The sequence below is a fragment of the Electrona antarctica genome (genome assembly GCF_951216825.1).
Source record: "Electrona antarctica genome assembly, chromosome: 3".
NCBI lineage: Eukaryota > Metazoa > Chordata > Actinopteri > Myctophiformes > Myctophidae > Electrona > Electrona antarctica.
The window spans coordinates 47,553,920-47,580,317 of record NC_136808.1 but is presented as its reverse complement, the minus strand read 5'-3'; the positions used below and the strand labels follow the sequence as shown (position 1 = coordinate 47,580,317).

The 26,398-nt window shown below is 42.9% G+C and overlaps 1 protein-coding gene across 1 annotated transcript in view; it reads left to right on the top strand.

Annotated features, from left to right (window-relative positions):
- Positions 1 to 26,398, top strand: part of shank2b (SH3 and multiple ankyrin repeat domains 2b) — a gene marked incomplete at both ends in the record, with an annotated part of 198,263 nt that overhangs the window by 3,824 nt on the left and 168,041 nt on the right. The window contains 5 exon segments of the mRNA XM_079496376.1: positions 9,401 to 9,604; positions 12,382 to 12,456; positions 15,995 to 16,103; positions 20,836 to 20,987; positions 22,313 to 22,480. Of these exon segments, the coding sequence (XP_079352502.1) occupies positions 9,401 to 9,604; positions 12,382 to 12,456; positions 15,995 to 16,103; positions 20,836 to 20,987; positions 22,313 to 22,480 (708 nt within the window).

The following is a 26,398-nucleotide window of genomic DNA, read 5'->3' as shown; positions in this document are numbered from 1 at the left end:
CGACGCTCCTCTAACGTTGGTGCTGCTACCGACGCTCTGCTAACGTTGGTGCTGCTACCGACGCTCCGCTAACGTTGGTGCTGCTACCGACACTCCTCTAACGTTGGTGCTGCTACCGACGCTCCGCTAACGTTGGTGCTGCTACCGACGCTCCTCTAACGTTGGTGCTGCTACCGACACTCCTCTAACGTTGGTGCTGCTACCGACGCTCCTCTAACGTTGGTGCTGCTACCGACACTCCTCTAACGTTGGTGCTGCTACCGACTCTCCTCTAACGTTGGTGCTGCTACCGACGCTCCGCTAACGTTCGCCAGGCCGTGGGTGCGGCAGCCAGGGACGTGCACACATAGACATCAAAGGGGACTTCAGTCCCTGCACTTTTACCCGTCTGTAAAACAACTGCCCTCAACCAGACCATGAATGCAGCATTTACTATGTTGAAATAAATGGCACATGCCCCTCCTTAACACCCCAATCTCCCAGGACAAAGTTCAACGTCCTTTCTATTAGTAACACCCAGCGCCCAGGACGAAGTTTTATCCAAAATACGTAGTTTATTGGTATGAAAACCGATCGCATCGCTCCACAGCTCAGGAGCGCCTATTTTAGTCGACGATAACGAAAATCTTAAAGCGTTAATAACTCGCGATCTAAATCATCCCGTCCAATTCTAAGAAAAGATCATGTGTTAGATGGCTCCCCGCTGTCCAGTCGCTAGTCGCGGTAGATTTAATCTTGCCTCCCGTTGTTGTCGATCGCATCGAGAGTGTTTTGTCTACATTTAGCTGCTACATCCACATCCAGGATAACATCCGGTCCGTCGGGAAAAGTGCTCCTCTGCTATAAATCGATTGGGCGCTATGATTTAATGTATTAAATAACCTATGATTTAATGTATTAAATAACATATGATTTAATGGATTAAATAACCTATGATTTAATGGATTAAATAACCTATGATTGAATGGATTAAATAACCTATGATTTAATGGATTAAATAACCCCGGGCAATCGGAGTGTTAATGCCATACCCGAAGACAGCATTCAGGAGATATCTCCTAAACTTGAACGCAGCATTTTTGCGTTGAACAAATTTGTTTCTAAATCCATGTCGTCCACTACATATCCACTAGCTAAACACTACACTACACTACATCTCCACTAGCTAAACACTACACTACACTACATCTCCACTAGCTAAAGAGTGCTGGGTTGCGCCCCCGAAAATAGCTTGTAGATCTGCTATTTTCGCTATTTTTGTCCAAAAGTGCCCCCTTACGGGAGTTCAGCCCCTGCCTCTCTAACACTCTCTGCACGTCCTGGCGGCAGTGGATTGGACAGGGTGGTGAATGTCTCTGATGATGCTGTCAGTGGATTGGACATGGTGAATGTCTCTGATGATGCTGTCAGTGGATTGGACAGAGTGGTGAATGTCCCTGATGATGCTGTCAGGGGATTGGACAGGGTGGTGAATGTCTCTGATGATGCTGTCAGTGGATTGGACAGGGTGGTGAATGTCTCTGATGATGCTGTCAGTGGATTGGACAAGGGTGGTGAATGTCTCTGATGATGCTAGCTGTCAGTGGATTGGACAGAGTGGTGAATGTTGATGGTGATGCTGTCAGTGGATTGGACAGAGTCCGAAGTCCTGACGTCACTCGCTCATCCCCTGGTTCACGGAAGTAATTTCTCTATGGAGAATATTCAATTCAATTCAATCTTTATTGCAGACTCACGGTCCAGATCACATACAGAGGAACAAAGGACAGTAAATAATAAAACAAATTAAAAATAGAAAAATTAAAATATACATACATACATACATACATACATACATACATACATACATACATACATACATACATACATACATACATACATACACAGTGCATATGCTCACAGCCTGTAGAGGCAGTTTCGCCAATGTCTCCAAATCATGGAAGATCTCTGATGATGCTGTCAGTGGATTGGACAGGGTGGTGAATGTCTCTGATGATGCTGTCAGTGGATTGGACAAGGGTGGTGAATGTCTCTGATGATGCTAGCTGTCAGTGGATTGGACAGAGTGGTGAATGTTGATGGTGATGCTGTCAGTGGATTGGACAGAGTGGTGAATGTTGATGATGCTGTCAGTGGATTGGACAGAGTGGTGAATGTTGATGATGCTGTCAGTGGATTGGACAGAGTGGTGAATGTTGATGATGCTGTCAGTGGATTGGACAGAGTGGTGAATGTTGATGATGCTGTCAGTGGATTGGACAGAGTGGTGAATGTTGATGATGCTGTCAGTGGATTGGACAGAGTGGTGAATGTCCCTGATGATGCTGTCAGTGGATTGGACAGAGTGGTGAATGTCCCTGATGATGCTGTCAGGGGATTGGACAGAGTGGTGAATGTCCCTGATGATGCTGTCAGGGGATTGGACAGGGTGGTGAATGTTGATGATGATGCTGTCAGTGGATTGGACAGGGTGGTGAATGTTGATGATGATGCTGTCAGTGGATTGGACAGGGTGGTGAATGTTGATGATGATGCTGTCAGTGGATTGGACAGAGTCGTGAATGTCCCTGATGATGCTGTCAGTGGATTGGACAGGGTGGTGAATGTCCCTGATGGGGACAGGGTGGTGAATGTCAGTGGATTGGACAGAGTGGTGAATGTCCCTGATGATGCTGTCAGTGGATTGGACAGGGTGGTGAATGTTGATGATGATGATGCTGTCAGTGGATTGGACAGAGTGGTGAATGTCCCTGATGATGCTGTCAGTGGGTTGAGGGCCGCCCTAGTGTAGTGGTTAGACCATATGCTCTAACCACTACACTAGACTAGACCACTACACTTGCGTGACGGACTGACGGCCATATATGGTGGCGTGATGGACTGACTGACAGACTGACTGACTGAGGTTTTCATAGCAATTGCGACCTATTGTCGCAATTATCTATAGAGCGCCGAAGTCCTGACGTCACTCGCTCATCCCCTGGTTCACGGAAGTAATTTCTCTATGGAGAATATTCAATTCAATTCAATCTTTATTGCAGACTCACGGTCCAGATCACATACAGAGGAACAAAGGACAGTAAATAATAAAACAAATTAAAAATAGAAAAATTAAAATATACATACATACATACATACATACATACATACATACATACATACATACATACATACATACATACATACATACATACATACATACATACATACACAGTGCATATGCTCACAGCCTGTAGAGGCAGTTTCGCCAATGTCTCCAAATCATGGAAGATAACCTATTAGAGCTCTGCACAGGGTTGGTTAACAACCTGATGACACAATTGTCAGACTCCTCTAGTCGACACATGAATTTGTACATTAAGTTTCTTAGAAGGGCTTGACAGGTAGGCAGTGGGCACCCCCAAGTTCACAAACAGCTGACTGGCACTGTGCCATCTTGGTACCCTCACTAGTAAACGTAATGCATCATTATATGCAACCTTGTAGTTGCATATAATAGTTACTCCACAGGTGAGCAGTATACAACGGTGTACAGAAAGCTTTAAACAGTGATACCTTGACATCTGAAGAGCAATTATGAAATTTCCTCATTCAAATGTTTGCCTGGGCATACAGCTTGCACCTTTGTCTATGAATGTCTTTGTCATCTGTGAGGTCATCAGAGATATAGTGCCACCTGGCAATTTAAAGGGGAAGTTAACAGGGAGCCAAGTGGAGAAATAGATATGGGGCTAGTGAGTATGTTGTGGTTTACTTTCTGTTTGGGGAGGGTATGGGGGGATGAGAAGGGTGGGGAGGGACCTAGTACAAATACATATTATTTTCATGAACTCAATGCATGTGATCTTATGAACTATGACAGATGGTATGACACAACTGGAGTGACTAATTGTAGGCATATATACTGTAAACTTGTGTGTGTGTGCAAAAACACACACGCTCATGTACAAATGGAATGCTGCAATCTCTATAACAAAACCATAATTAAACCATTATTAAAGTCAACATTGAAAAAGATTCTAGATGACTAGCACTCTGACATTTATGTCCTTCAATGTTAAGGGCATCAATAATCCCATAAAAAGGAAAAAGATTCTCAACTATTTAAAGAATCAAGACTGCAGCATTGCATTCATTCAGGAAAGCCACTTGACTGATGCAGAGCATGTGAAGTTGAAAAAAGATTGGGTTGGGTCAGTATTTTATTCCTCTTTTAATTCCAGATCAAGAGGGGTGACCATACTATGTCACAAACAGTTAAACCTAAAAATACGTTCTCAAGAAAAAGATACTGCTGGTAGATGGATAATCCTCAAATGTGACATAAACCACGAACCATTTACACTTATTAACCTATATGGCCCCAACAAAGATGATTCATCCTTTTTTAGGAATATTCTATTATCCTCTGCACAAAACTATGGCACATGTATCCTTGGAGGTGACTATAATTTGACACTGAGCTCATCAGATAGATCTAATAAGAACCCCCAGCCATTAAGTGCCGCAGCTAAAGTTGTAAGGGATGGTATGTCTGAAATGGGGTTGGTCGATGTTTGGAGAGTTCTTAACCCACTGGAGAGGGAATACTCATTTCATTCTGTGGTTCATGACACTTACTCCAGATTAGACTTGTTTTTAACAACTAAAACACTACTTCACAATGTAATAGAATGTAAATATCTAGCCTCCACAATATCGGATCACTGCCCATTGAAATTGAAGGTGAAACAATACTCTGACAAACCTAAAACTAAGCGTTGGAGATTCAAGCCATATCTCCTTAACGACCCTGATTTTGTTAACTTCTTAGAAAAGCAAATCGACGACTTTTTAATAATTAATGCTAACTCCGCCTCCCCAAGCATAATTTGGGAGACACTGAAAGCTTTCCTAAGAGGCCAGATAACGTCTTTTGGAGCTTCCAAACAAAGAAAAAGTAGACAGTATTTAAACACACTAGATAAAGAAATTCACGAACTAGAGAAAAAACATGCAGAAACCAATAGAGCTGAAACCTTTCACATACTAGTAAAAAAGCGGCTTGAATATAGCAATTTAACCACTAGCCAAGTAGAAGCAGATATGGCTAGAACCAAATACCACTACTATGAAAAGGGGGACAAAACCGGCAAACTACTTAGCTGGCAAATAAGAAAAGAAGAGATGGCAAAAACAATAGACTCAATCAAATCTAAGGATGGTGACGTATTACATAAACCTGAAGAGATAAACCAGCGTTTTGAAATGTTTTACCATGATCTATATAAATCTGAAAATCAAAATGTGAGGACTTCTTGGGAAACTTACCGATTACTAAGCTTCCTGTAGAAGTGAGAACTAACCTTGAGACAGAAATATCGAAGGAAGAAATCACCAAGGCTATTAACTCATTGCAAACGGGCAAAGCACCCGGTCCAGACGGCCTACCTGCCGAATTTTATAAACAGTTCATAAATAAATTAATCCGCCCTTATATGGACATGCTCAAAGATAGTCTCAATAATGGTAAATTACCACCAAGTCTAGAATTGGCAACAATCAATGTACTTCCTAAGCCCTCTAAGGACAAACAACTTTGTGACTCCTATAGGCCCCTGTCAATGCTAAATGTGGATTATAAAATATTTTCTAAAGTACTCGCACTAAGAATGGACCCTGTGATGTCTCTCTTAATCCACGAGGATCAGACAGGTTTTATTCAGCAGCGACAGGGTTCAGATAATATCAGAAAACTTTTTCATATCATTGAGCTCTCTAAACAAACAGATGACTCAAGATTTGTAATCTCGATGGATGCTCGAAAAGCTTTTGATACAATAGAATTTGAATATCTTTTTTATACACTGAAGCAGATGAATTTTGGTGATGTCTTCATCAATTATATTAAGATGCTTTATTGCTCTCCGAAGGCACAAGTGTTGACAAATGGTATACTTTCCAAACCTTTCCAATTGGCACGTGGAGTACGACAGGGCTGCCCACTTTCCGTATATCTGTTCGCCGTGGCCATTGAACCGTTGGCGGTGGCAATTCGGAACAACAGCAATATATGTGGCATAAAGACTGGAACAAACGAATCCAAACTCTCACTATATTGTGATGATTTATTAATTTATATTACCCGCCCAGATAAATCCTTGCCGCAATTACTCAGCATATTAGAGGCATACAGTGCCATATCTGGTTACAAGATAAATTATGACAAGAGTGAAATAATGCCACTAAATAGTGTTACTACCCACAATACCCACCCATTGGTTTCCCATTTCAAATGGGCACCAAAAAGCTTTAAATACCTGGGAATCCAAATATCTAATGACCTGAGCCAAATATACCAAAATAACTATTTGCCTATTATGGAAAAAATTAAAACCGACCTATACAAATGGAAAGACCTACCAATTTCCTTAATTGGACGTGTTAATGTGGTCAAGATGAATGTTCTGCCTAAACTAATTTATTTGTTCCAGTCAATCCCACTCAGCTGCCCACCAAGCCTGTTTACATCACTGAACAAAATCATCTCAATGTTTTTGTGGTCCCAGAAACGGGCTAGGATCAGGTTAAAAGCACTACAGGCTCCCCTGAATAAAGGGGGTTTAAATCTCCCCAACTTCAGACTGTATTACCTAGCCTGTCAATCACGTGTTATTTGGTGTTGGCTCAATAGTGAGAGGCTGTCCACACCAGCATGGGTTAAACTGGAAGGAAACATAATCCATCCCACTCCACTACAGATAATCCCTTATATAGACACGCAAAAAACCCTTAATTCTATTACTAAAAACCAGATTATACATCATACTTTTGCATGTTGGAAAGAAACTATTAAACTAATGGGAAAACAAAATACCTTGTTAATGAGCATGCCTTTGTGGAACAACCCTTGTGTCCCCAAAATTATTAGTGATGGGATATCTGAAAACTGGAGATCCAAGGGAATCAGTGAGATAAGAGACTTGTATAATCAAAACATTTTTTCTGATTTTAATTCCCTGAGAGCGAAATATAACTTACCAACATCCAACTTTTTTAAATATTTACAGATACGGAATTGGGTAAAAAATAACAGTTATAGCTATCCCCATATGACTGAAACACCAATAGAGAAACTGTTTAACACTACAAACTCATCGAAGGGCCTTGTATCTAAGATGTACACACTGATGAACAACGAGCAGAAAGATGACAAGATGCTACAACAAAAAAATAAATGGGAAAAATACATTAAACACAAATATACTATGAAAGAATGGCAGTCACTGCTCCAGAGCACCCAAACAACTTTAACAAATACAAAACACAGGTTAATTCAATTTAATATATTACATAGAATTTACTACACACCTCACAGATTATATCAATTTAGCCACGAGACATCACCCAATTGTCTTCGATGCCAACACGTTAAAGGAGATCTAATCCACACGTTCTGGAATTGCCGGAAGTTAAATTATTATTGGAAATTCATATTTGAACAACTTTCTAAAATTATTGGAAAAAATTTGACTCCTGACGCACGAATAGCTATTCTGGGTGATGTCTCTATGCTGAGCAATCTTGACGTCTTTGAAAAGAAATGTATCCTGTTAGCAATGTCTGCTGCAAAAAAATGTATTCTCTGTCATTGGAAATCCGAACCCCCTCCCCCGACTAAACAATGGTGGGCAGAACTCCTATCTTATTGTACACCGGAAAAAATCATGTATAATGTAAAAGGAAAAATGTCACACTTTCAGAAGATCTGGGGTCGGGCAATGGATTACATTCCAAACATGGGACGTGAACTGGAGAGGGCTAATTGAAGCATAATGGAGATTGTTGATGTTATCACTGTTACAATTGTCTATCTGTCATTCTTGTTGTTGTCATGTTTATTATTTATGTTTTTAGCACAGACGATCATGGACAAAAGAAAATCATGCATTTGTTAGTTTCTTGTACTAGGAAGGGTCGGGGAAGGGTTGGGGTTGTTTAGTTAGGAAATGTATTTATTTATAGGTTGCATTTTATAAACTGTATGTAAATGAAATGCTAAAAGCAAATAAAAGATAATAATTCAAAAAAAAGAGATATAGTGCCCGAGGTACTTAATCTCACTGCAGACAAGGAGAATGTTATCACTGAGAATAAAGTTAGGAAAAACTGCCCTTTTTATCCTCTTTACTTCGCACAATCAGGATGCTACTCTTCTTGGCATTATACTTAAAGGGGCATTCCACTCATTTTCAACATTTTACTATGTCATTAATATACCTTAGAGCTGTTGTGTGGAAATAATAAAAAAGTCCCCCCACTCTGTGTTTCCTAGAACTAGAGGTCTGAAAAAAATCATTAACATGGTGAAACACATCTTGATGATGTCATCAAGATGTGTTTCACCATGTTAATGATTTTTTCCATACTTGGACCCGTGCCCTCTACCGATATTGACGCTAGACTTCGGTGCTCTATATCCTGTTATTTACTCTCTCTCTATTTCCCTCTCTCTCTCTCGCTCTCTCTCTCTCTCTCTCTCTCTCTCGCTCTCTCTCTCTGACTTTACCATGAACACTGAAATATTCATCTATTCCCACTGCTTCAGAGAAGTGCATTGACAACAGGATATCATACAGAATTGTGTGTGTGTGTGTGTGTGTGTGTGTGTGTGTGTGTGTGTGTGTGTGTGTGTGTGTGTGTTCGTGTGCGTGTGCGTGCCTGTGTACAGCCAGTGCTTTCACACTTGAATAATTCAAACATATAGTCACTTTGTATCCTCACGCACGCACGCACGCACGCACGCACGCACGCACGCACGCACGCACGCACGCACACACGCACACACACACACACACACACACACACACACACACACACACACACACACACACACACACACACACACACACACACAGTAAAAACATTGACAACATTTAATGTAATGTGAAACATCCATCTCATATGTAAATATTTAAACTTGGTGTGTCTTGGTAAATTACTAACTAAAAGCCCACGACACGTGTTGACACTTCACCCCTTGTGCAACCAGAGCTTATTTTAATGATGTTTACGACACAACACTGTCCTGGGGTTTTTATGTGTATAATGTGTGTTTTTAACATATTTTAGTCATGACGCCATGTTCATGACCAAAAATCTGTCATGAAAATGTGGTCTCACTTCCTTCCTGGACTATAAAGTCACACCTCCACACAGCCTCCGCCCTCTCCACAAGGAGGGGAAGTGCACCAAATCATTATGGTCATTTATAGGAATTCAGCGATCCAGTCAAACCCTACTACTGTTATCTACTACAAATACTATTAACATGACTGGAGTTTATTCAAGTGGTGAAATGTCCCTTTAAGTGAAATGCATCTCTCTCTCTCTCTCTCTCTCTCTCTCTCTCTCTGCTCAGAAATGCATGCGTCTCGACCCGGACGCTACGGTGTGGACGTCCAAGCAGCGCATCCTGTGCACGTTGAGTCAGAGCCTTAAGGACGCTCTGAACTACGGACTGTTCCAGCCGGCGAGCAACGGACGCGATGGAAAGTTCCTGGACGAGGAACGCACCCTGCGCGAGTATCCTCAGCCAATCAGCAAGGGGGTCCCATGTCTAGAGGTACGTACCCTCAGCCAATCAGCAAGGGGGTCCCATGTCTAGAGGTACGTACCCTCAGCCAATCAGCAAGGGGGTCCCATGTCTAGAGGTACGTACCCTCAGCCAATCAGCAAGGGGGTCCCTTGTCTAGAGGTACGTACCCTCAGCCAATCAGCAAGGGGGTCCCTTGTCTAGAGGTACGTACCCTCAGCCAATGAGCAAGGGCGTGCCATGTTGTACTCTCAGCCAATGATTGGCTGTGGTGCTGTGAGGGCACAGGCACACTGCCGCGTCAACAAACGCCTAGACCAGGCGTCTCTTCCAGGTTTTTAAAAAGCGGGTGGATGGAAGCGGAAACGCTTTGCCGATGCTACAAGTTGAAGCGGCGCACTAGCGTCATTTCCATTCACCTGGCCGCCAGGGTGAAGGGTGCCATCGGACCCCCAGTTGACCCGTTGGCCTCCCGTTTGTCGTCTTTATTTATTTAATTGTTTTCAACAGGGCCGCCCGCGCACGCTTGCCCCGGCCCCGTCCCTTGCTGTGACGCACGGCCCGAAATTGGCCTCTCTTCGCCCGTTTAAATTTTTTCATGTGTACCATTTACCACTGTATTTCCAGAGATCTGCATTTCCATTGTGAATTTTCCTGGATTATTAGATTTCTATTAAGATCAGACTTTGCGGAAGAGTTAAAGGGTGGTAAGAGGAGACTTACCTAGCCGCAGTTTGTCTAATATGCTAAATGTGTGACAGCCCATACATCCACACAGAAAAGTACTATAATCTGATTGTATTAAACAACGTTAAACTCACCAACAGCTGTATACAACACGCTTGAATTATCATATTTGTTTTATATGGCGTTAAAAATGTTAAAATGGTGCATTTGCGCTTTACATTACATTCACCCATTCACACACACATTCATACACCGATTGCGGCGGAAGCCATGCAAGGTACCAACCAGCACATCGGGAGCAATTTGGGGTTCAGTGTCTTGCCCAAGGACACTTCGACATGTAGACAGGAGGAGCCGGAATTCGAACCGCCGACCCATGGATCATTGGACGACCTGCTCTACCTCCTGAGCCACAGTCGCCCCTGCCACAGTCACGTTATATGGTCATGCTATATATGCCTGATCATGCCATATAATTAAACCATCAGTAGAGGGAGCTGTGGTTACAGTTTCCCAAATGGTCACAAGGAAGCTTACGAGGAAAAGTCGACAACGCCGTTCTCTCCACCCTGTAATTAGCCCTTCACTAAATCCCACCCCACAAAGCGATTGTCCAATGCCAATCCAAATAGTTTAGCAAGGGTTGCTATGCAGGTCAAGCTTTCTTCGCTGCTAACGTGCCTATTGGACAAGGATGGGTTAGGGAGGGACTTAGTGAAGGGCTAATTCCTAATTCCAGCCGGCAGATTTGTCACACTCGGTGGCAAACTGCAGCCGAAACTGTGGTGGAATACATTGGAGTCAATGCAGCCGAGTGGACAAGCATATGAACAAACACTATTTCTGAATGATTGAGACCTTTATAAAATACTCGGTGCAGTAAAATAAAATAAGACATATAACACACCATTGCCTGCTGTGTTGCTTTTCAATGTGTACGCTGTGTAATGTTATAGAGGTCTAAAAAGCACAAAGTAAGTTTCTGAACGTGCCAAGTATCACAAGACTGCCCACCGTTTCCTGTCTGGAAACTAAATCTTGCGATACCTCAGAGACAGAAACAATACCTGCCGCTGTTTAGATGACTCAATAAATGTACTGTGCACATCAAAAAGCAAGTGATTAGAAAACAACCTGTGATACAGTATGTCTTCTTTTATAGTTAACCGATTCCACTGCCATGTATTTCATCGAACTCCCGTTGCGAGATTTTCCACCAATTAGTGTCATGGTGCAGCCCCGGCGTCCAGTCACGTTACTTCAATTTACAATTTAGACTTTAGATTTAGACAGACGCTCTTAATCCAGAGCGATTTACAGTAAGCAAGAACACACACAAAAAACATGGTAATACATCAAATAAAAACAGTCATCATGAATCATACATAAGCTATGAACCTAACAGTGGGATATCTATATAATGAAACTATGCGTATACACTACAAACAACACACAACACGACAAAAAAATTGTAAACTACGGCAACCTTCCCCGTGTTTGTCCGATCCAGAAGAACACACTTTGCCGGCCACTGCTACAGAGCTGACAATGAGGTTATATCTTCCCTTCTTCTCTGGAGTCCTGCCTCAAAGTAGACCAGAGGTAGAAAACTGTCGTTCCCTGATGTCATCGCTAGGGACACAGGCATCAGTAAGCAGGAACTGGGGATGGCAATGAAGGACCGGGAAGTCTGGCGTGATATTGTGAAATCCACGATCTCGACCGCGGTTGAAAATGATGATGATGATGTCTATAATAGTGCTATTTACATAAGTTGAGCCTTCGCATACGCCTGTAGGTCGTCGAGGCTAGGGGAGGGGCTACAGGCTAAGATGGAGTCTGAAAATGGTCACTTTGTGAAAGATAGAGATAATGTAGCCATGTTGGAATCCCACAGTGTTCTGTATATCCTTCTGTAAATCTTGAGATAAAGAATCAAAAGATAAAGAGTAATACGTGCCTCTCTTGACCGGAAGAGTTAACACACTCTTTCTATCCGTTGCTCGGATTGACGATGAGAGGGGGTGGAGCCATGTTTGAAGTCCTGTTTGGCAACACCACTCACCTCTGTGTAATTCCCTGGATAAGGTCATGACCTTTGAACCCTTTGTCTTCCACAGTTCCGCTACAAGAGCAGAGTGTACAGACAGCCTCCACATGTGGACGAGAAGATGATCGCTAAGCTCCACACCAAGGTATGCATTTATCAATCCATCTCAGAAGATGATCGCTAAGCTCCACACCAAGGTATGCATTTATCAATCCATCTCAGAAGATGATCGCTAAGCTCCACACCAAGGTATGCATTTATCAATCCATCTCAGAAGATGATCGCTAAGCTCCACACCAAGGTATGCATTTATCAATCCATCTCAGAAGATGATCGCTAAGCTCCACACCAAGGTATGCATTTATCAATCCATCTCAGGGGTGGGCAACTTTGACGATGGAGAAATAGATATACAAGCTCTAAACGTGTCACATTGCGATGCGTTTTGAGCTTGTAGATCGGCTATTTTTGCGATAGGCTATTTTAATTGAAATCTTGATTTTTTTTTAAAATTGGAATCCTGAAAAGTAAATTTTTATTTAACCCTAAATAAATATGTTTTGTTACACCATCACTAAGCACGGGTATATTTTACCCAATATAAAATATTCCATAAAAAGTATTTCTCATCAAAATATATTGCAGTACAGCAATACATGGCAACTATCATGATAGGGGCCCTATCATGGGGGGCAAAATCGGTGAAAAACGTGCATATTATTTTAAAAATAAAACATTTCTGGATCACTAAACACGGGTGAAATTCACTGTAGGAAAAATCAGGGATGTGTGCAGGGAAACAAACCTACCTTCTATGATGTCACTGAGCATCATGAAGGTACTGAAAGACCCGCCCACCGCAGACATCAGCAACATCATGAAAATTGCAAAAATATAATCGTCCGGGTGAAAATCACCCATGTTTAGTGTTCTAGGGTTAATTTCAAATGCCTTTCAAATGACTTTAATTATAGTTATGTTAACTTTATGAACTATATATATTATATACACATTATATGCATATAATATATTGGACATAAAACAGACAATAATATTGTAATACTGTACTAGTCATTAAGCTGCCAATATAGACTGAAGTAATTAAAGCTTGGGTCACACTAAACCCAAGCGTTTAGGTTCTAAACACTTATTTGTAACACTTTTTAAACGTGTCACAGTTTTAGATTATAAACAGAAGAGCATGTTTAAATGCCATGATTGCACTGAGTCATCTGGTACTCCTTAAACCAGGCTAGTCGCTTTGGTGAATTTCTAATCAGTGTTATGTCACGAACAACTATACCATGAAATCCTGACACTCTTGGATGTTGTGGACAACATCCTGCATAATTAAATTCAGGACATGTGCGCCAGTGAATGTAGACAGACACTAGTGCTGTCCACCTCGGCAGGTTCTGTCGCTGGGTCGGCGGAAGGTTTCAACGGCAGGCTGGCATCGCTGTTGCCAGTCAGGGTGTTCTTGCTGGTGGTGGTTTCATTGTGAACAAGTAGCCTAAGCAGAGTACAGTACTGTATGCATACCCTACCTGGCAGGTGAAAACAAACGCCACCAAATTAGCATTTGAATGCCTGATCTGCATGTGTACAAGGGGACAGGCAATGCGGCCCACCCCCCACCCCCCAGTGAGGACAAAAGAGATGTTAAGGTGCGTTCAGACTTGGATGGTTAAAGCGGCGCAATTAGATACAAAGTCAATGCAAAGACGAGAATTGTGTGAACGGGCGCGGCGCGACCTGGCGTGGTACAAACGGGACGAACCGAGGTGAATATATATTCAGGTCTAATTCCTCATGGGGGCTGGAGCCCCGCCGCCCCCACAGAGTCTACGTCACTGCTGTAGGTGAAGCTTATAACTGAGATGATCGCTAAGCTCAACACCAAGTTATGCATTCATTTATCTTATGTGTGAAGCTTATAACTTTTTCAACTTCAAAGTACTTTGAAGGCTCAAAGCTAGCCGAGTCCCTTTCAAGGCTCGAAGCTAGCCGAGTCCCTTTTGATGAAGTTCGAGGCTCTGTATCGACGGCCTGAGGGCATCAGTTCGTAATGTGTCGTCCTCAACTTCTCCACTAGTCCCTCCCTAATTGTTCAGTCTACTTTGTACTTGTAGACTAAATTATGAATTATGAAATTATTGAGTTATAGTTTTAATCGTCATTTATTGTTTATGGAAATATTGATTTTGTCAGTGACAAACATTTTCCGTCATAGTTTTAGTCGAGCAAATCAATGTGGTGGAAACTTCACGTCACAGATCCTAATGGTGGGGGGAAAAAAGTACGTACATTTTTTTACGCAAGTAAAAGTATCAATACTGCAATATAGAAATAGTAAAAGTCTGAAATTAAAAATGGACTTGAGTACAACAGTGCAAAAAGTACATAAACCTCACAATGTGTTACGACGCATTGTGAGCTTTTTCTGCTATTTTTCTGCTATTTTCAAATGGCCGAAATGTGTATGGGGCTCTGTCGGTTAATGCATGTTTTGTAATAATGATCAAAATCTACAAAGTAACTCGTAACTAAAGTTGTCAAATAATTGTAGTGGGGTAAAAGTACAATATTTGCCTCTGAGATGTAGTGGAGTCAAATTACTGAAAAATGTACATACTCAATTAAAGTACACCTCAAAATTGTACTTGAGTAAAAGTGCTTAGTTACTTTCAATCACTGTAAATAGGAGCTTGATTGTCACTGCACCTGCTGCTGCACGATGGAAGACTCTTTGGGGATGTGTGTGTGTGTGTGTGTGTGTGTGTGTGTGTGTGTGCGTGTGCGTGTGCGTGTGCGTGTGCGCGTGCACGTGCGTGTGCGCGGAGATCAATCCGATAACTGAGAGATTTTAGACATAATATTTGAAGGCCCCTCTTCTCTACTCTAGTACTCTACCCTCCACTTGACATTGAGGTAAAGTGGAGTCTCTGGTTCCACTAATGGAAACGATCAAGCCGTAGAACATTAAAAACATTCTCTCTCTTCCGGACACTCATATTCACAAAGTACTACACCTGCAGTACTTCAGTTGTGAGTGTTTTCCTGTGCGATACAGGATTGACTTCAAAGTATTGCTCTTTGTCTTTAAGTGTCTAAATGGTTTGGCACCCATTTATTTATCTGAACTGCTGAAACCCTATGCTCCGACATGGACGCTTAGGTCCTCTGACCAGCTTCTCCTGGTGGTGCCTAAAACCAGGCTGAAGCTCAGAGGGAACCAAGCTTTTGCAGTGGCAGCTCCCAAGCTCTGGAATGAGCTTCCCCCACCCTCCAGGTGTTTAAATCACGCCTCAAGACTTACCTTTATTCCTTGGCATTTCCAAGCACAGTATGAGATGTTTTGATGTTTAATGTGACACTGTGTAATGTTTTACTGTAAAGCACTTTGGTACAACGTTGTTGTTTTTAAATGTGCTATATAAATAAAGGTGGTATGGTATGGTATGGTGTGGTGAGTCAAAGTACTGATACATTAGATTATATCTGTTATTATTCTTATTCTTATTCTTATTCTTATTCTTATTCTTATTCTTATTCTTATTCTTATTCTTATTCTTATTATTATTATTATTGTTACCCTTATTATTATTCTCTCTCTCTCTCTCTCTCTCTCTCTCTCTCTCTCTCTCTCTCTCTCTCTCTCTCTCTCTCTCTCTCTCTCTCAGGCCAACCTGAGGAAGTTCATGGACTTCATCCAACACGGTCAGGTGGATAAGATCAGCAAGATGTTGGACAGAGGCCTCGACCCCAACTACCACGACCCTGAGACTGGAGGTATGACCTCTGACCCCAACTACCACGACCCTGAGACTGGATGTATGACCTTTGACCCCTAGACCTAAAGACTGGAGGTCCGAGTGGAATAGTAGAGAGTGGCGACACGCTTTGATCTCGCCGCAAAAGCGGGTGCCTATGGGCTATAGTTCCAAACATTGGAACTATCCCATTGCATTCCATTGTTACAATGGGAGTCAATGCTAGTGTCGCCACTCTCTTACTATAAGCCTATCTCACAGAATTTCCCCGCCCCCTTTTTACGCCCCCTTTCGGGGCTAGTGGTGATAGCGTGACGTCACTCCATAGACACTACATGTTAACAGAGGTTAATTTAAGAAGTCTACAACTTTTGTTTTCTCAAGGTAAGGTTTGTTCTATCTGTTCGAGCTGATTTACCATCTTGTTTGCTTCATAATAATATTGGTCTGTCACATTTTTACATTAGAAAATGTACTTAGATTCTCCAGAGAAAAAAACGTGTAAATGCTAATGTTAAATGACACCACTATCTACCGGAAGTGGGCGCGGAAAGCGGGCTGTGAGATAGGCCTATTCCACTCGGATGGAGGTTTGACCTCTGACCCCAACTACCATGACCCTGAGACTGGAGTTATGATCTTTGACCCCTAACTACCATGACCCTGATATTGAAGGTATGACCCTGATATTGAATAGTATATCCGGCTTGAGACCTCGGCAGGGAAGGGACTACAGACTGAAATTAATGAATTGCACTTTTATAGTGCTTTTCCAAGTGCTTAAAGCGCTTTACAATGGTTCATTCATTCATACATTGGGAGATGAAGCGGCGAACAGTCGACGCCAGCGTCCTCACTTCCCACATTCACACACCAATGGTGGCGAGCTCACACCGACCAACTCATTGGAGGCAATGTAGGTGTCTTGCCCAAGGACACTTTGCCATGTAGACAGGAGGAGCTGGGATTCGAACCGCCGACCCACGGATCATTAGACGACCTGCTCTACCTCCTGAGCCACAGCCACCATGATGTTGAAGAGCTTCTAAAAGTCACCAGAAAAGAAATTCAACGTGAAAACCACCCTAGATCTTTTACCCAAACATGTCCGCAAGAGTCATTTCTGGAGCACCGTTCTGTATTGGCCCCTCCCCCTATCACCATAGTTTAGCTTCAGGCTTCGTACGCACATATCAGACGAACATGCTCTGTGCTGTCGTGTTTTATGGCCGCCTCAATGCTTTTCCAATGGAAGTCATGTGGTTTGACCAAACAGTTGTGTGTGATGGGGGGAGGGGTGGCAATCAAACACAAGTGTTTGGTCAAACCACGTGACTTCCATTGGAAAAGCATTGGGGCGGCCATGAAACACAGGCAGAGCACAGCACAGTTGTTCTTTATGTGTGTACGAAGCCTCAGGGTTTCCCTGTATGACCATTTTACTGTGGCATGAAACAGCTGCTCCAACTCTGCGTTAATGGAACATTACTTACTGAATGTCTAAGATGTATGTTGTTTATATAGGCTACTGTATATACGTGTGTGCGTGTGTCGTTTATGAAACATTACTTAGTGAATGTCTGATAGATCACACCTCATTACTCCGTTGTTCCCCTTCAGCTCAAGGTCTCCTTCACATGAACACACACACACACGCACACGCATGCGCACACACACACACACACACACACACACACACACACACACACACACACACACACACACACACACACACACACACACACACACACACACACACACACACACACACACACACACACACACACACACCTTCTGTTTCCCTGAACTGCAGCCATAAATCCTTGTTATTGACGTGAGACTGAGCAAGCAGGTCGGTTAGATGTGGACTCCCCTTCAACACCCTGTCGGACTAGGGAGGAAGTTTTAGGAGGTTCTTCTGACTGGTGTTATTGTACCACTGAGGCAGTGGCATCGCGTTTAGCTTTAGTCTATAGCTTTAAACTGGACTATGAATAGGCCTTTAATCTCATGATATTTAGTCGACTAAAGGCCTATTCATAGTCCAGTTCACCAGTAAATAAAAAGTAGGAAAATGTTGTTGTGACATCATATTGTAGTTTTCGGTGGGTCACCTCTTCACCGAAAACTGGGCCTTAAGGGCCCTATTTTCGTCAGTGCCTTACCCCTCATCTAACCTCACCTAAAATTGTTAAAATAGCCGATCTACATCAACATGTTGTGAGCTTGTAGGTCGGTTATGTGAACTATTCAAAAACCCTGAGATGACACTGTGCAGCTATAGGGGTTTAACATTGAGCACTTACACATTTTGGACACCAATCTTTGGTGGGGGCCCAGGCTGGGGGCGGTGCTCAGCCGTAGTCCTCTACGGCCAGTTACATCGATAACTGATTGATGGGCTGAAGAAGAGGTTCAAAGACAAATTGAAGACCACTCTCTCGCTCTCTCTCTCTCTCTCTCTCTCTCTCTCTAACTCTGTCTGTCTGTCTGTCTGTCTGTCTGTCTGTCTGTCTGTCTGTCTGTCTGTCTGTCTGTCTGTCTGTCTGTCTGTCTGTCTGTCTGTCTGTCTGTCTGTCTGTCTGTCTCTCTCTCTCTCTCTCTCATCGTGTCACACAGAACAGATTGATAGTGATTAGTCACTCTCCACCAACCTGCTGATGAATTAATGACAGACACACGCTAAGAATAGACACGCACACACGCACGCACGCACTCACACACGCACGCACGCACGCACGCACGCACGCACGCACGCACGCACGCACGCACGCACGCACGCACGCACGCACAGACTGAGGTAATTTATCGTGTTCGATCACAGTCGTTCTGACGGTTGACTTGACCGATTGGGCTGATTTGTTTCATTTCAGATGGTTTGGTATGACTGTCCATGTATGACTCACCGTGTGTGTGTGTTTGTGTGTGTGTGTGTGTGTTTGTGTGTGTGTGTGTGTGCGTGCGTGCGTGCGTGCGTGCGTGCGTGCGTGCGTGCGTGCGTGCGTGCGTGCGTGCGTGCGTGCGTGCGTGCGTGCGTGTACAGCGTAATGTGACGGGAGTCTGTTACAGTGAGTGAGTGAGCGTGCCTCTGTCCATGACTCACCCCATGAGTAATAAACCCATTGACCACCATAGGTAAAACATCGTCTACGGCAGTCCTTGCCAGTGATTACAGGCATTTTCACTAACCATGGAAAAATCATAGAATATTATTCCTCACAAGGATCCACTGCCCCGGTCACTTTGAAAGACACAGTAGACACAGTAGATTAACAATAATAACGCATTTTATTTATATAGCACTTTACATTCTCTCAAATTTTCAGAGTGCTTACAGAGTTAAAAGCACGGCAAGAAATAAGAATAAAAAGCATAAAAACAGCATATGCAACAATCAATTTCGTGGGACCCAGCCTGGCTAAACTAAAAGGGTTGGGTTAAAACTAAGTAAAAGAAAGAAAAAAAAAGTCAAGGGAATGCTTTGGTATAAGGTAGGTTTTTATTCCATTTTTAAAAGCATCAGTACTGTGGCGCTCTCAGGCGCAAGGGGAGATTCTTGTAGTGGCATGGGGGATACACAACTGTGCCATCGCGATAATCCATTCTATAGTTATGGGCAGTTGAATGTGTCTTGTTTTCTCCAAAAGAAAAAAACAAAAGAAAATGTGAGTTTTGTATTAATATTTTAGCGTTATCCTAAACCAGCTGAAAAATGTTGTGATCACGTTATTTCTGGGTGAGCACTTCTTCGTTGGTCCTGGGATCATTCACAGGCTGCGGTAGAGCACCCTCTACCGTAAACCACTGAAAACACAGTATGACAAGAACTACGTACGGGACATTCCGCTGGTCCCCATGACGGGGAAGGGATGATTTAAAACATCACATTTTAGCAGCACAGATCTAACTAGTGTTATACAGGTTTATGTGTCTATAGAACCAGTGTTATACAGGTTCCTGTGCCTAAAAGTTTCTGTTTCCTTGTCCCTCGAGAGTAGGGATGCACCGAATGGGAAATGATTGACTGAAACCGAATACCGAATAGGAAACAGTCGGACGAAACCCGAATACTGAATAGCCGAATATCATTACTATTATATATATGTTTTTGTACCATTGCTGTCATCGCCGTACCTTTGTTGCTATGTAAAGGCATGTGTACGTTTTGATCACGTCAACAAAACAGTAGGTTAAGGTAACCACGGTTCTTTGACTATTCGGTTTCGGCTCTAAAATCAACCAAACCGAATACCGAATATGCATTGTTTGCCACTATCCGGCCGAATAGTTTTGGTGGCCGAATATTCTGTGCATCCCTACTCCAGAGACCCCGCTAACCTTCGCGGCCCACCTGGACAATGTTATACGGGATTCTGTGTCCTCTATAGAACTAGTGTTATACAGGTTTATGTGTCTAAAGGTTTATGTGTCCTTTCCCTCCAGAGACCAGTGTTATACAGGTTTCTGCGTCTAAAGATTTATGTGTCCTTGTCTCTCCAGAGACCAGTGTTATACAGGTTTCTGTGTCCTCTATAGAACCAGTGTTATACGGGTTTCTGTGTCCACTATAGAACCAGTGTTATACGGGTTTCTGTGTCCACTATAGAACTAGTGTTATACAGGTTTCTGTGTCCTCTATAGAACCAGTGTTATACAGGTTTCTGTGTCCACTATAGAACTAGTGTTATACAGGTTTCTGTGTCCACTATAGAACTAGTGTTATACAGGTTTCGGTGTCCTTGTCTCTCCAGAGACCCCGCTGACCTTTGCGGCCCACCTGGACAATGTGTCGGACCAGATCAAGGTTCTGAAGAACGGAGGAGCTCATCTGGACTTCAGAGCCAGAGATGGAATGACAGCTCTGCACAAAGCAGCCCGCTCCAAGAACCTGGCATCCCTGATGGTACCGCCCGCCCGCCCGCACGCACGCACGCACGCACGCACGCACGCACGCACGCACGCACGCACGCACGCACGCACGCACGCACGCACACACTCTCACAGGTGGCAGTGGCTCAGAGGTATATGTTTTTTGTTCTTGCTTATTGTAAATCGCTCTGGATTAAGAGCATCTGCTAAATGCCTAAATTGTAAGGAAAAAAGGGCAGGGTACACTTTTTTTTAGAGTTTATCTTCATTCTAATTATTTGTTCGACCCAAAAATGTGTTTATTGTCATCATTTCTTTTTTTTTTGGTAAACTTTATTTTTACATTTCTTCACATGACAATACACATGTATGCAAGAAAACACAAAAACACACAAACATATACAAACCCCCCCCTCCCTCCCCCCCCTCCCCCCCTAGGCTAAAAAAAAACAAAAAAAAAACAAAGTGGTGGGACAAAGCAGCGGACAATCATAGATCAAAAAGAGTCAAGACAGGGACAGTCGGACACAGTCCGGATTACAGTTCACTGAAATGGAAAGTCCTCAACAAACTCCACAAAGGCACTCCAAGCCAGGACAAAGTTTTTTTGGGCTCTGTCCACTCTATACCTGAGCTTCTCCAGAGGCAGGAATGATAGAACTTCTTTCAGCCATTGTTGAAAGGAAGGTGCCTTATCCGACTTCCAATTGAGGAGGATTAGTCTACGGGCTAATAGGGATGCAAATGCCAAGGCATTTGCTTGCGGAGATGTGAGTGTACAGTTTGGGGGGACTATGCCAAAAATGGCGGTGTGGAAAGAAGGTGTTACCACTGTTCCACACATATGAGAGAATACGTCAAATATCCGCTTCCAGTAGGTAGTGAGGGAAGGACACGTCCATATTGTCATCATTTGTAAACTCGACTGTTGGCTTTGTCCGAGGCTTACAGGTCTTTAAATTAATACTTTTTGAAACGCCTATGGGAAAAATGAAGGGGGAATTATTTCCTGGTGCCTCGTCGTTCTGAAAGGGGGCGGGACTGCGACAAAAATTAAAAAACAAAATCTTTTTTTTTTCTTCTTTTTTTGGAAAATAATTTGGGGACCCCCTAAAATAATTTGGCGACCCCCCGAGGGGTCGCGACCCACGGGTTGAGAACCCCTGCTCTATTGCATCTGTTTCAAACATTGAGCCTAAATATTGTGACAGACTGTTGGATATTTATAAATTGAGCCTAATATTTCCCAGACTCTGTTAGAGTTGGGTTATTCTTCAGACTAATATAATATAAATGTATTTCTTGTAGACTCTGTTGCAGTTGGGTTCGTCTCCAGACCTTTATTGAAATGTTTTACAGACTCTGTTGCAGTTGGGTTCGTCTCCGGACTACAAGGACAGCCGTGGCCTGACGTCTCTGTATCACAGTGTGATGGTGGGAGGAGACCCGGGCTGCTGTGAGCTGCTGCTGCACCACCACGCCAAGGTCAGCTGCAAGGACGAGAACGGATGGAGCGAGGTTCATCAGGTACACACGCACGCACGCACGTACGCACGCACGCGCACGCACACACACACACACACACACACACACACACACACACACACACACACACACACACACACACACACACACACACACACACACACACACACACACACACACACACACACACACACACAGTTTTGGCAGCTGGTGCCAGTTGTAGATAAAGCCTATGAGCTATGTGTCCATCATCCTGAGCCCAGTGTCTGTTTGGATGGTTTCCAACACCTCGTCTTCATCTGCTCGTTCACCATTGGTACTTTCTGTTTAAGAAGTATCAATACAACCATTTGTCATATAAATTGTGCCAAACCCGATAACTGCTATATTTGGAGTTCCCAACGACGATGCACCAATTACCTCTCCCCAAGCCAATTTCATAGCTTTTTATTCACTCGTAGCAAGGAGACTTATTCTCCGCAATTGGAAATCTGATAAATCTCCAACATTCACAAGTTGGGTCAAGGATGTTCTATCCTTTATACCGTTGGAGAAGCTCAGATACAACAGGTACAAATCTCGCCAGAAATTTGTAAAGGCTTGATCCCCTTTGAATCCCATTGAATTCACCCTTTCACTATCTTTTGATGCTGTATCCTATCTGTTATAAGTGTTTTCTTGCATGTCATTTTTCTGTTCTAGAAACGATGTACACTCTTAACTCTTTCAAAGTTTTTAATTTTTGCTTGTCATGTTTTATAGTGATAATTGGATGTGTGGTAACCTATTCTCCTTTATCAATTGTACTACTGTCTGGTTAGAGTCTGGTTGGTTCACTGTGTAGCCCCTTAATCTAGTAAAAGGCAATTTTTATTGTATTTATTTAATTTGATTATTTCTTATTTTATTAATTTATTATTTATATCCTTTATTACCTTTTTATTATTATCATGGTTTATGGTTTTATTATTGTTGCTTTTGTTGTTGTTGTTGTCTTCTTCTTTTGTGAGGGAACCGGGGAGGGTGGGGTATATGTGGGGTTGTTTGTCTATCAAAATTGAAAATCCTATAAATAAAGTTATATATAAAAAAAAAGTATCAATACAGTGTCAATACCATAATGTAGAAACAGTCTTGTATCAAGTATTGTATTAAGTATTAAAGCATTCATGTTTAAAGCCCCCTTTGATTGGAACCATTGTGGTCCTCTGTATAATATCGGAATCGGTCAGAATCGGTATCGGCAGATATGGAGTTATGGACCCTGCAAATTCAAGAGGGCTGTGGCTTAGGAGGTAGAGCAGGTCGTCCAATGATCCCTGGGTCGGCGGTTCGAATCCCGGCTCCTCCTGTCCACATGTCGAAGTGTCCTTGGGCAAGACACTGAACCCTACATTGCCTCCAATGAGTCGGTCGGTGTAAGCTTGCCACCATTGGTGTGTGGATGTGGGAAGTGAGGACGCTGGCGTCGACTGTTCGCCGCTTCACCTCCCAATGTATGAATTAATGAACCATTGTAAAGCGCTTTGAGCACTTGGAAAAGCACTATAAAAATGCAATTCATTATTATTATTATTATTAAATAATCGGAGATCGGATATTTTCATAATCGTGCACCCTTACAATTTACCAACACATATTCTAACCATTTCATCTTTCAATATGTTCAAAAGTGCATTGTCTTCTTATACTATACGACCTCTTGTTCATGCCTATGACCATTGCACTCCACTCTATTTATACACTTTGATATAATTACTCATAAACAATGAACATATAAACAATGAACTAAACTAAATATTTCTTTGAATCAAACTGTATTCTGACGCTGACCTATGAAAATGACAATGACATTTGATTGATCAAATGATCCATCTTGATCTCGTTGCTGTTGTTTGAGTTTAATACAACATTTTGTGTTGTATTTGTGTTGCTTTTCAGTTTTTCTTTTTTCTTTTGTTAATTGTTTTGGTATGTGTACATGTTAGGACACTCTCGAAAAGGAGATACTGTATCTCAATAAAAGGGGTTATTCCTAAATAAAGTATGAAGTATTAGCATCAAACTGTACTTAAAGTATACCAAAATTATAAACTCATTATGCAGAATGTCACATAAAAGTGTTCAAATGTATAAACAACAACAACAACAAGGCTCATGTATTCCAACAAGTTCAAATCAAGGCTGTGAGACTCTAGTGTAGGTATCTGCTCAGCAGCACACTGACATCTACTGGTCAAAGAACCTTATTGCAGCGATCTGGTGCTCAGATGCATTGAGGTATCCTGTTGTGGGTTACAAAGATTGTGGCATAAAAACAAAAAGCAAAACAGTGACTCGGATCAGAATGGAACGGAGCCTTTATTAGTATCATTGATAACACCTGTGAAGGAAGTATAGGGAAGAAGGAAGTGTTGTTCTGTGTGCATACTAGAGCCTAAAAGGGTCCATTTGGTTACCAACTCTCCATCGTTTAGCTGGGGACCACCTCAGTCCACCTGGAACCCCTCAAGGACCACTGGTGGTCCCCGGACCACTCAATGAGACACCTGGTGAGCTTGTAGATCTGCTTTTTTAGTGGTACTATAGCAACTCCTATACGCACCTATGCGTGTCCACATGTCCCTGTGTCCGAGCACGGACAGCTGAAACACCTCGCTATACTACCACTGGGTGGCACTATTGCGCAGCGTCACACACACACACACACACACACACACACACACACACACACACACACACACACACACACACACACACACACACACACACACACACACACACACACACACACACAGAGAGGGGCCAGGGAGTTGGGCTTTACAGTACAGTACAGTACAGTACAGTACAGTACAGTACAGTACAGTACAGTACAGTACAGTACAGTACAGTACAGTACAGTACAGTACAGTAGCACTCACTTGAAGTTCAGACTGGTCTTTTTTTATTATTATGATATATTATTTTGGGCCACTTCACCCCTTTTACAACCAGATCTTATTTTATTTGATGTTTGCAGGGAGACAAGGATCACTTTCCTGGAGGTTTGTATATGTGGGTAATTTGTGTTTTTAGATATTTCAAAGTGCCAGTGATGTCACAGGAACTGGTCTCACTTCCTTCCTGGACTACTCTCTAGGTCGTCCTCAGACGAGCCCTCCATCTCTCGCTTCCAGTCATCCCGGTTCTCCGTACATCTGGCCAGTTCGTTGGTACTTTGCGCTCCTGCAGCGTTCATCCACGTATGTTAGTGTGGGTCGTCCTCGTGACCGATGCCCGTGTGTTGGTTCCCAGAGCACCAGTTTGCTGGCTTGCAGTTCTTGATGTCGCTGGCAGTGCCCTGCTATAGTCTCAGCTATTTTCTGGCTCACCCTTGGTATTGCCTCATACAGAGTCTTGTAAGTAACATGTACACTCTTGCTGATCTTAAGTACTGCACGCAGCATTCTGGTGTAGCACCCGTCAAGGGACTTCTGCAGGGTTGGCTTCAGGGTCCAGCATTCACTGCCGTATAGGAGAACAGACTCCACCGTTGCGTAGAAGAAGCTGAGTTTGATTTGACGGGGGAGATTGGAGTTCCCTACAGTGGTCATGCCATTCAGGGCTCTCCATGCAAGTGCCTTCCTCACTTTCACATATTTGTTGTCTCTAAAGCCAAATTGCAATATCCCAAATCTCGGCCACTCGGCCATAGAGTATATAAAAGGATAGAGACTGAACTGGCGCGAAGCTCCGCCCCCCCCAGCTATTCATGTCAGTGGAAGTTGCTCAGTGGCGTTTTGAAGCACCCGGAAGACTGCCGGAAGTACCGTCTCAGAACGTCTACTTCCGCATTTGACCACCAAATTTTGGTGGTCAAATGCGGAAGTGCAAACGAGCGCTCAATGTTAAAGCCCAGCTGCACGGGGTTTCCCGGTCATGAATCCACGGGTCCGCCTGTAGTCCCTCCTCCTACCACTA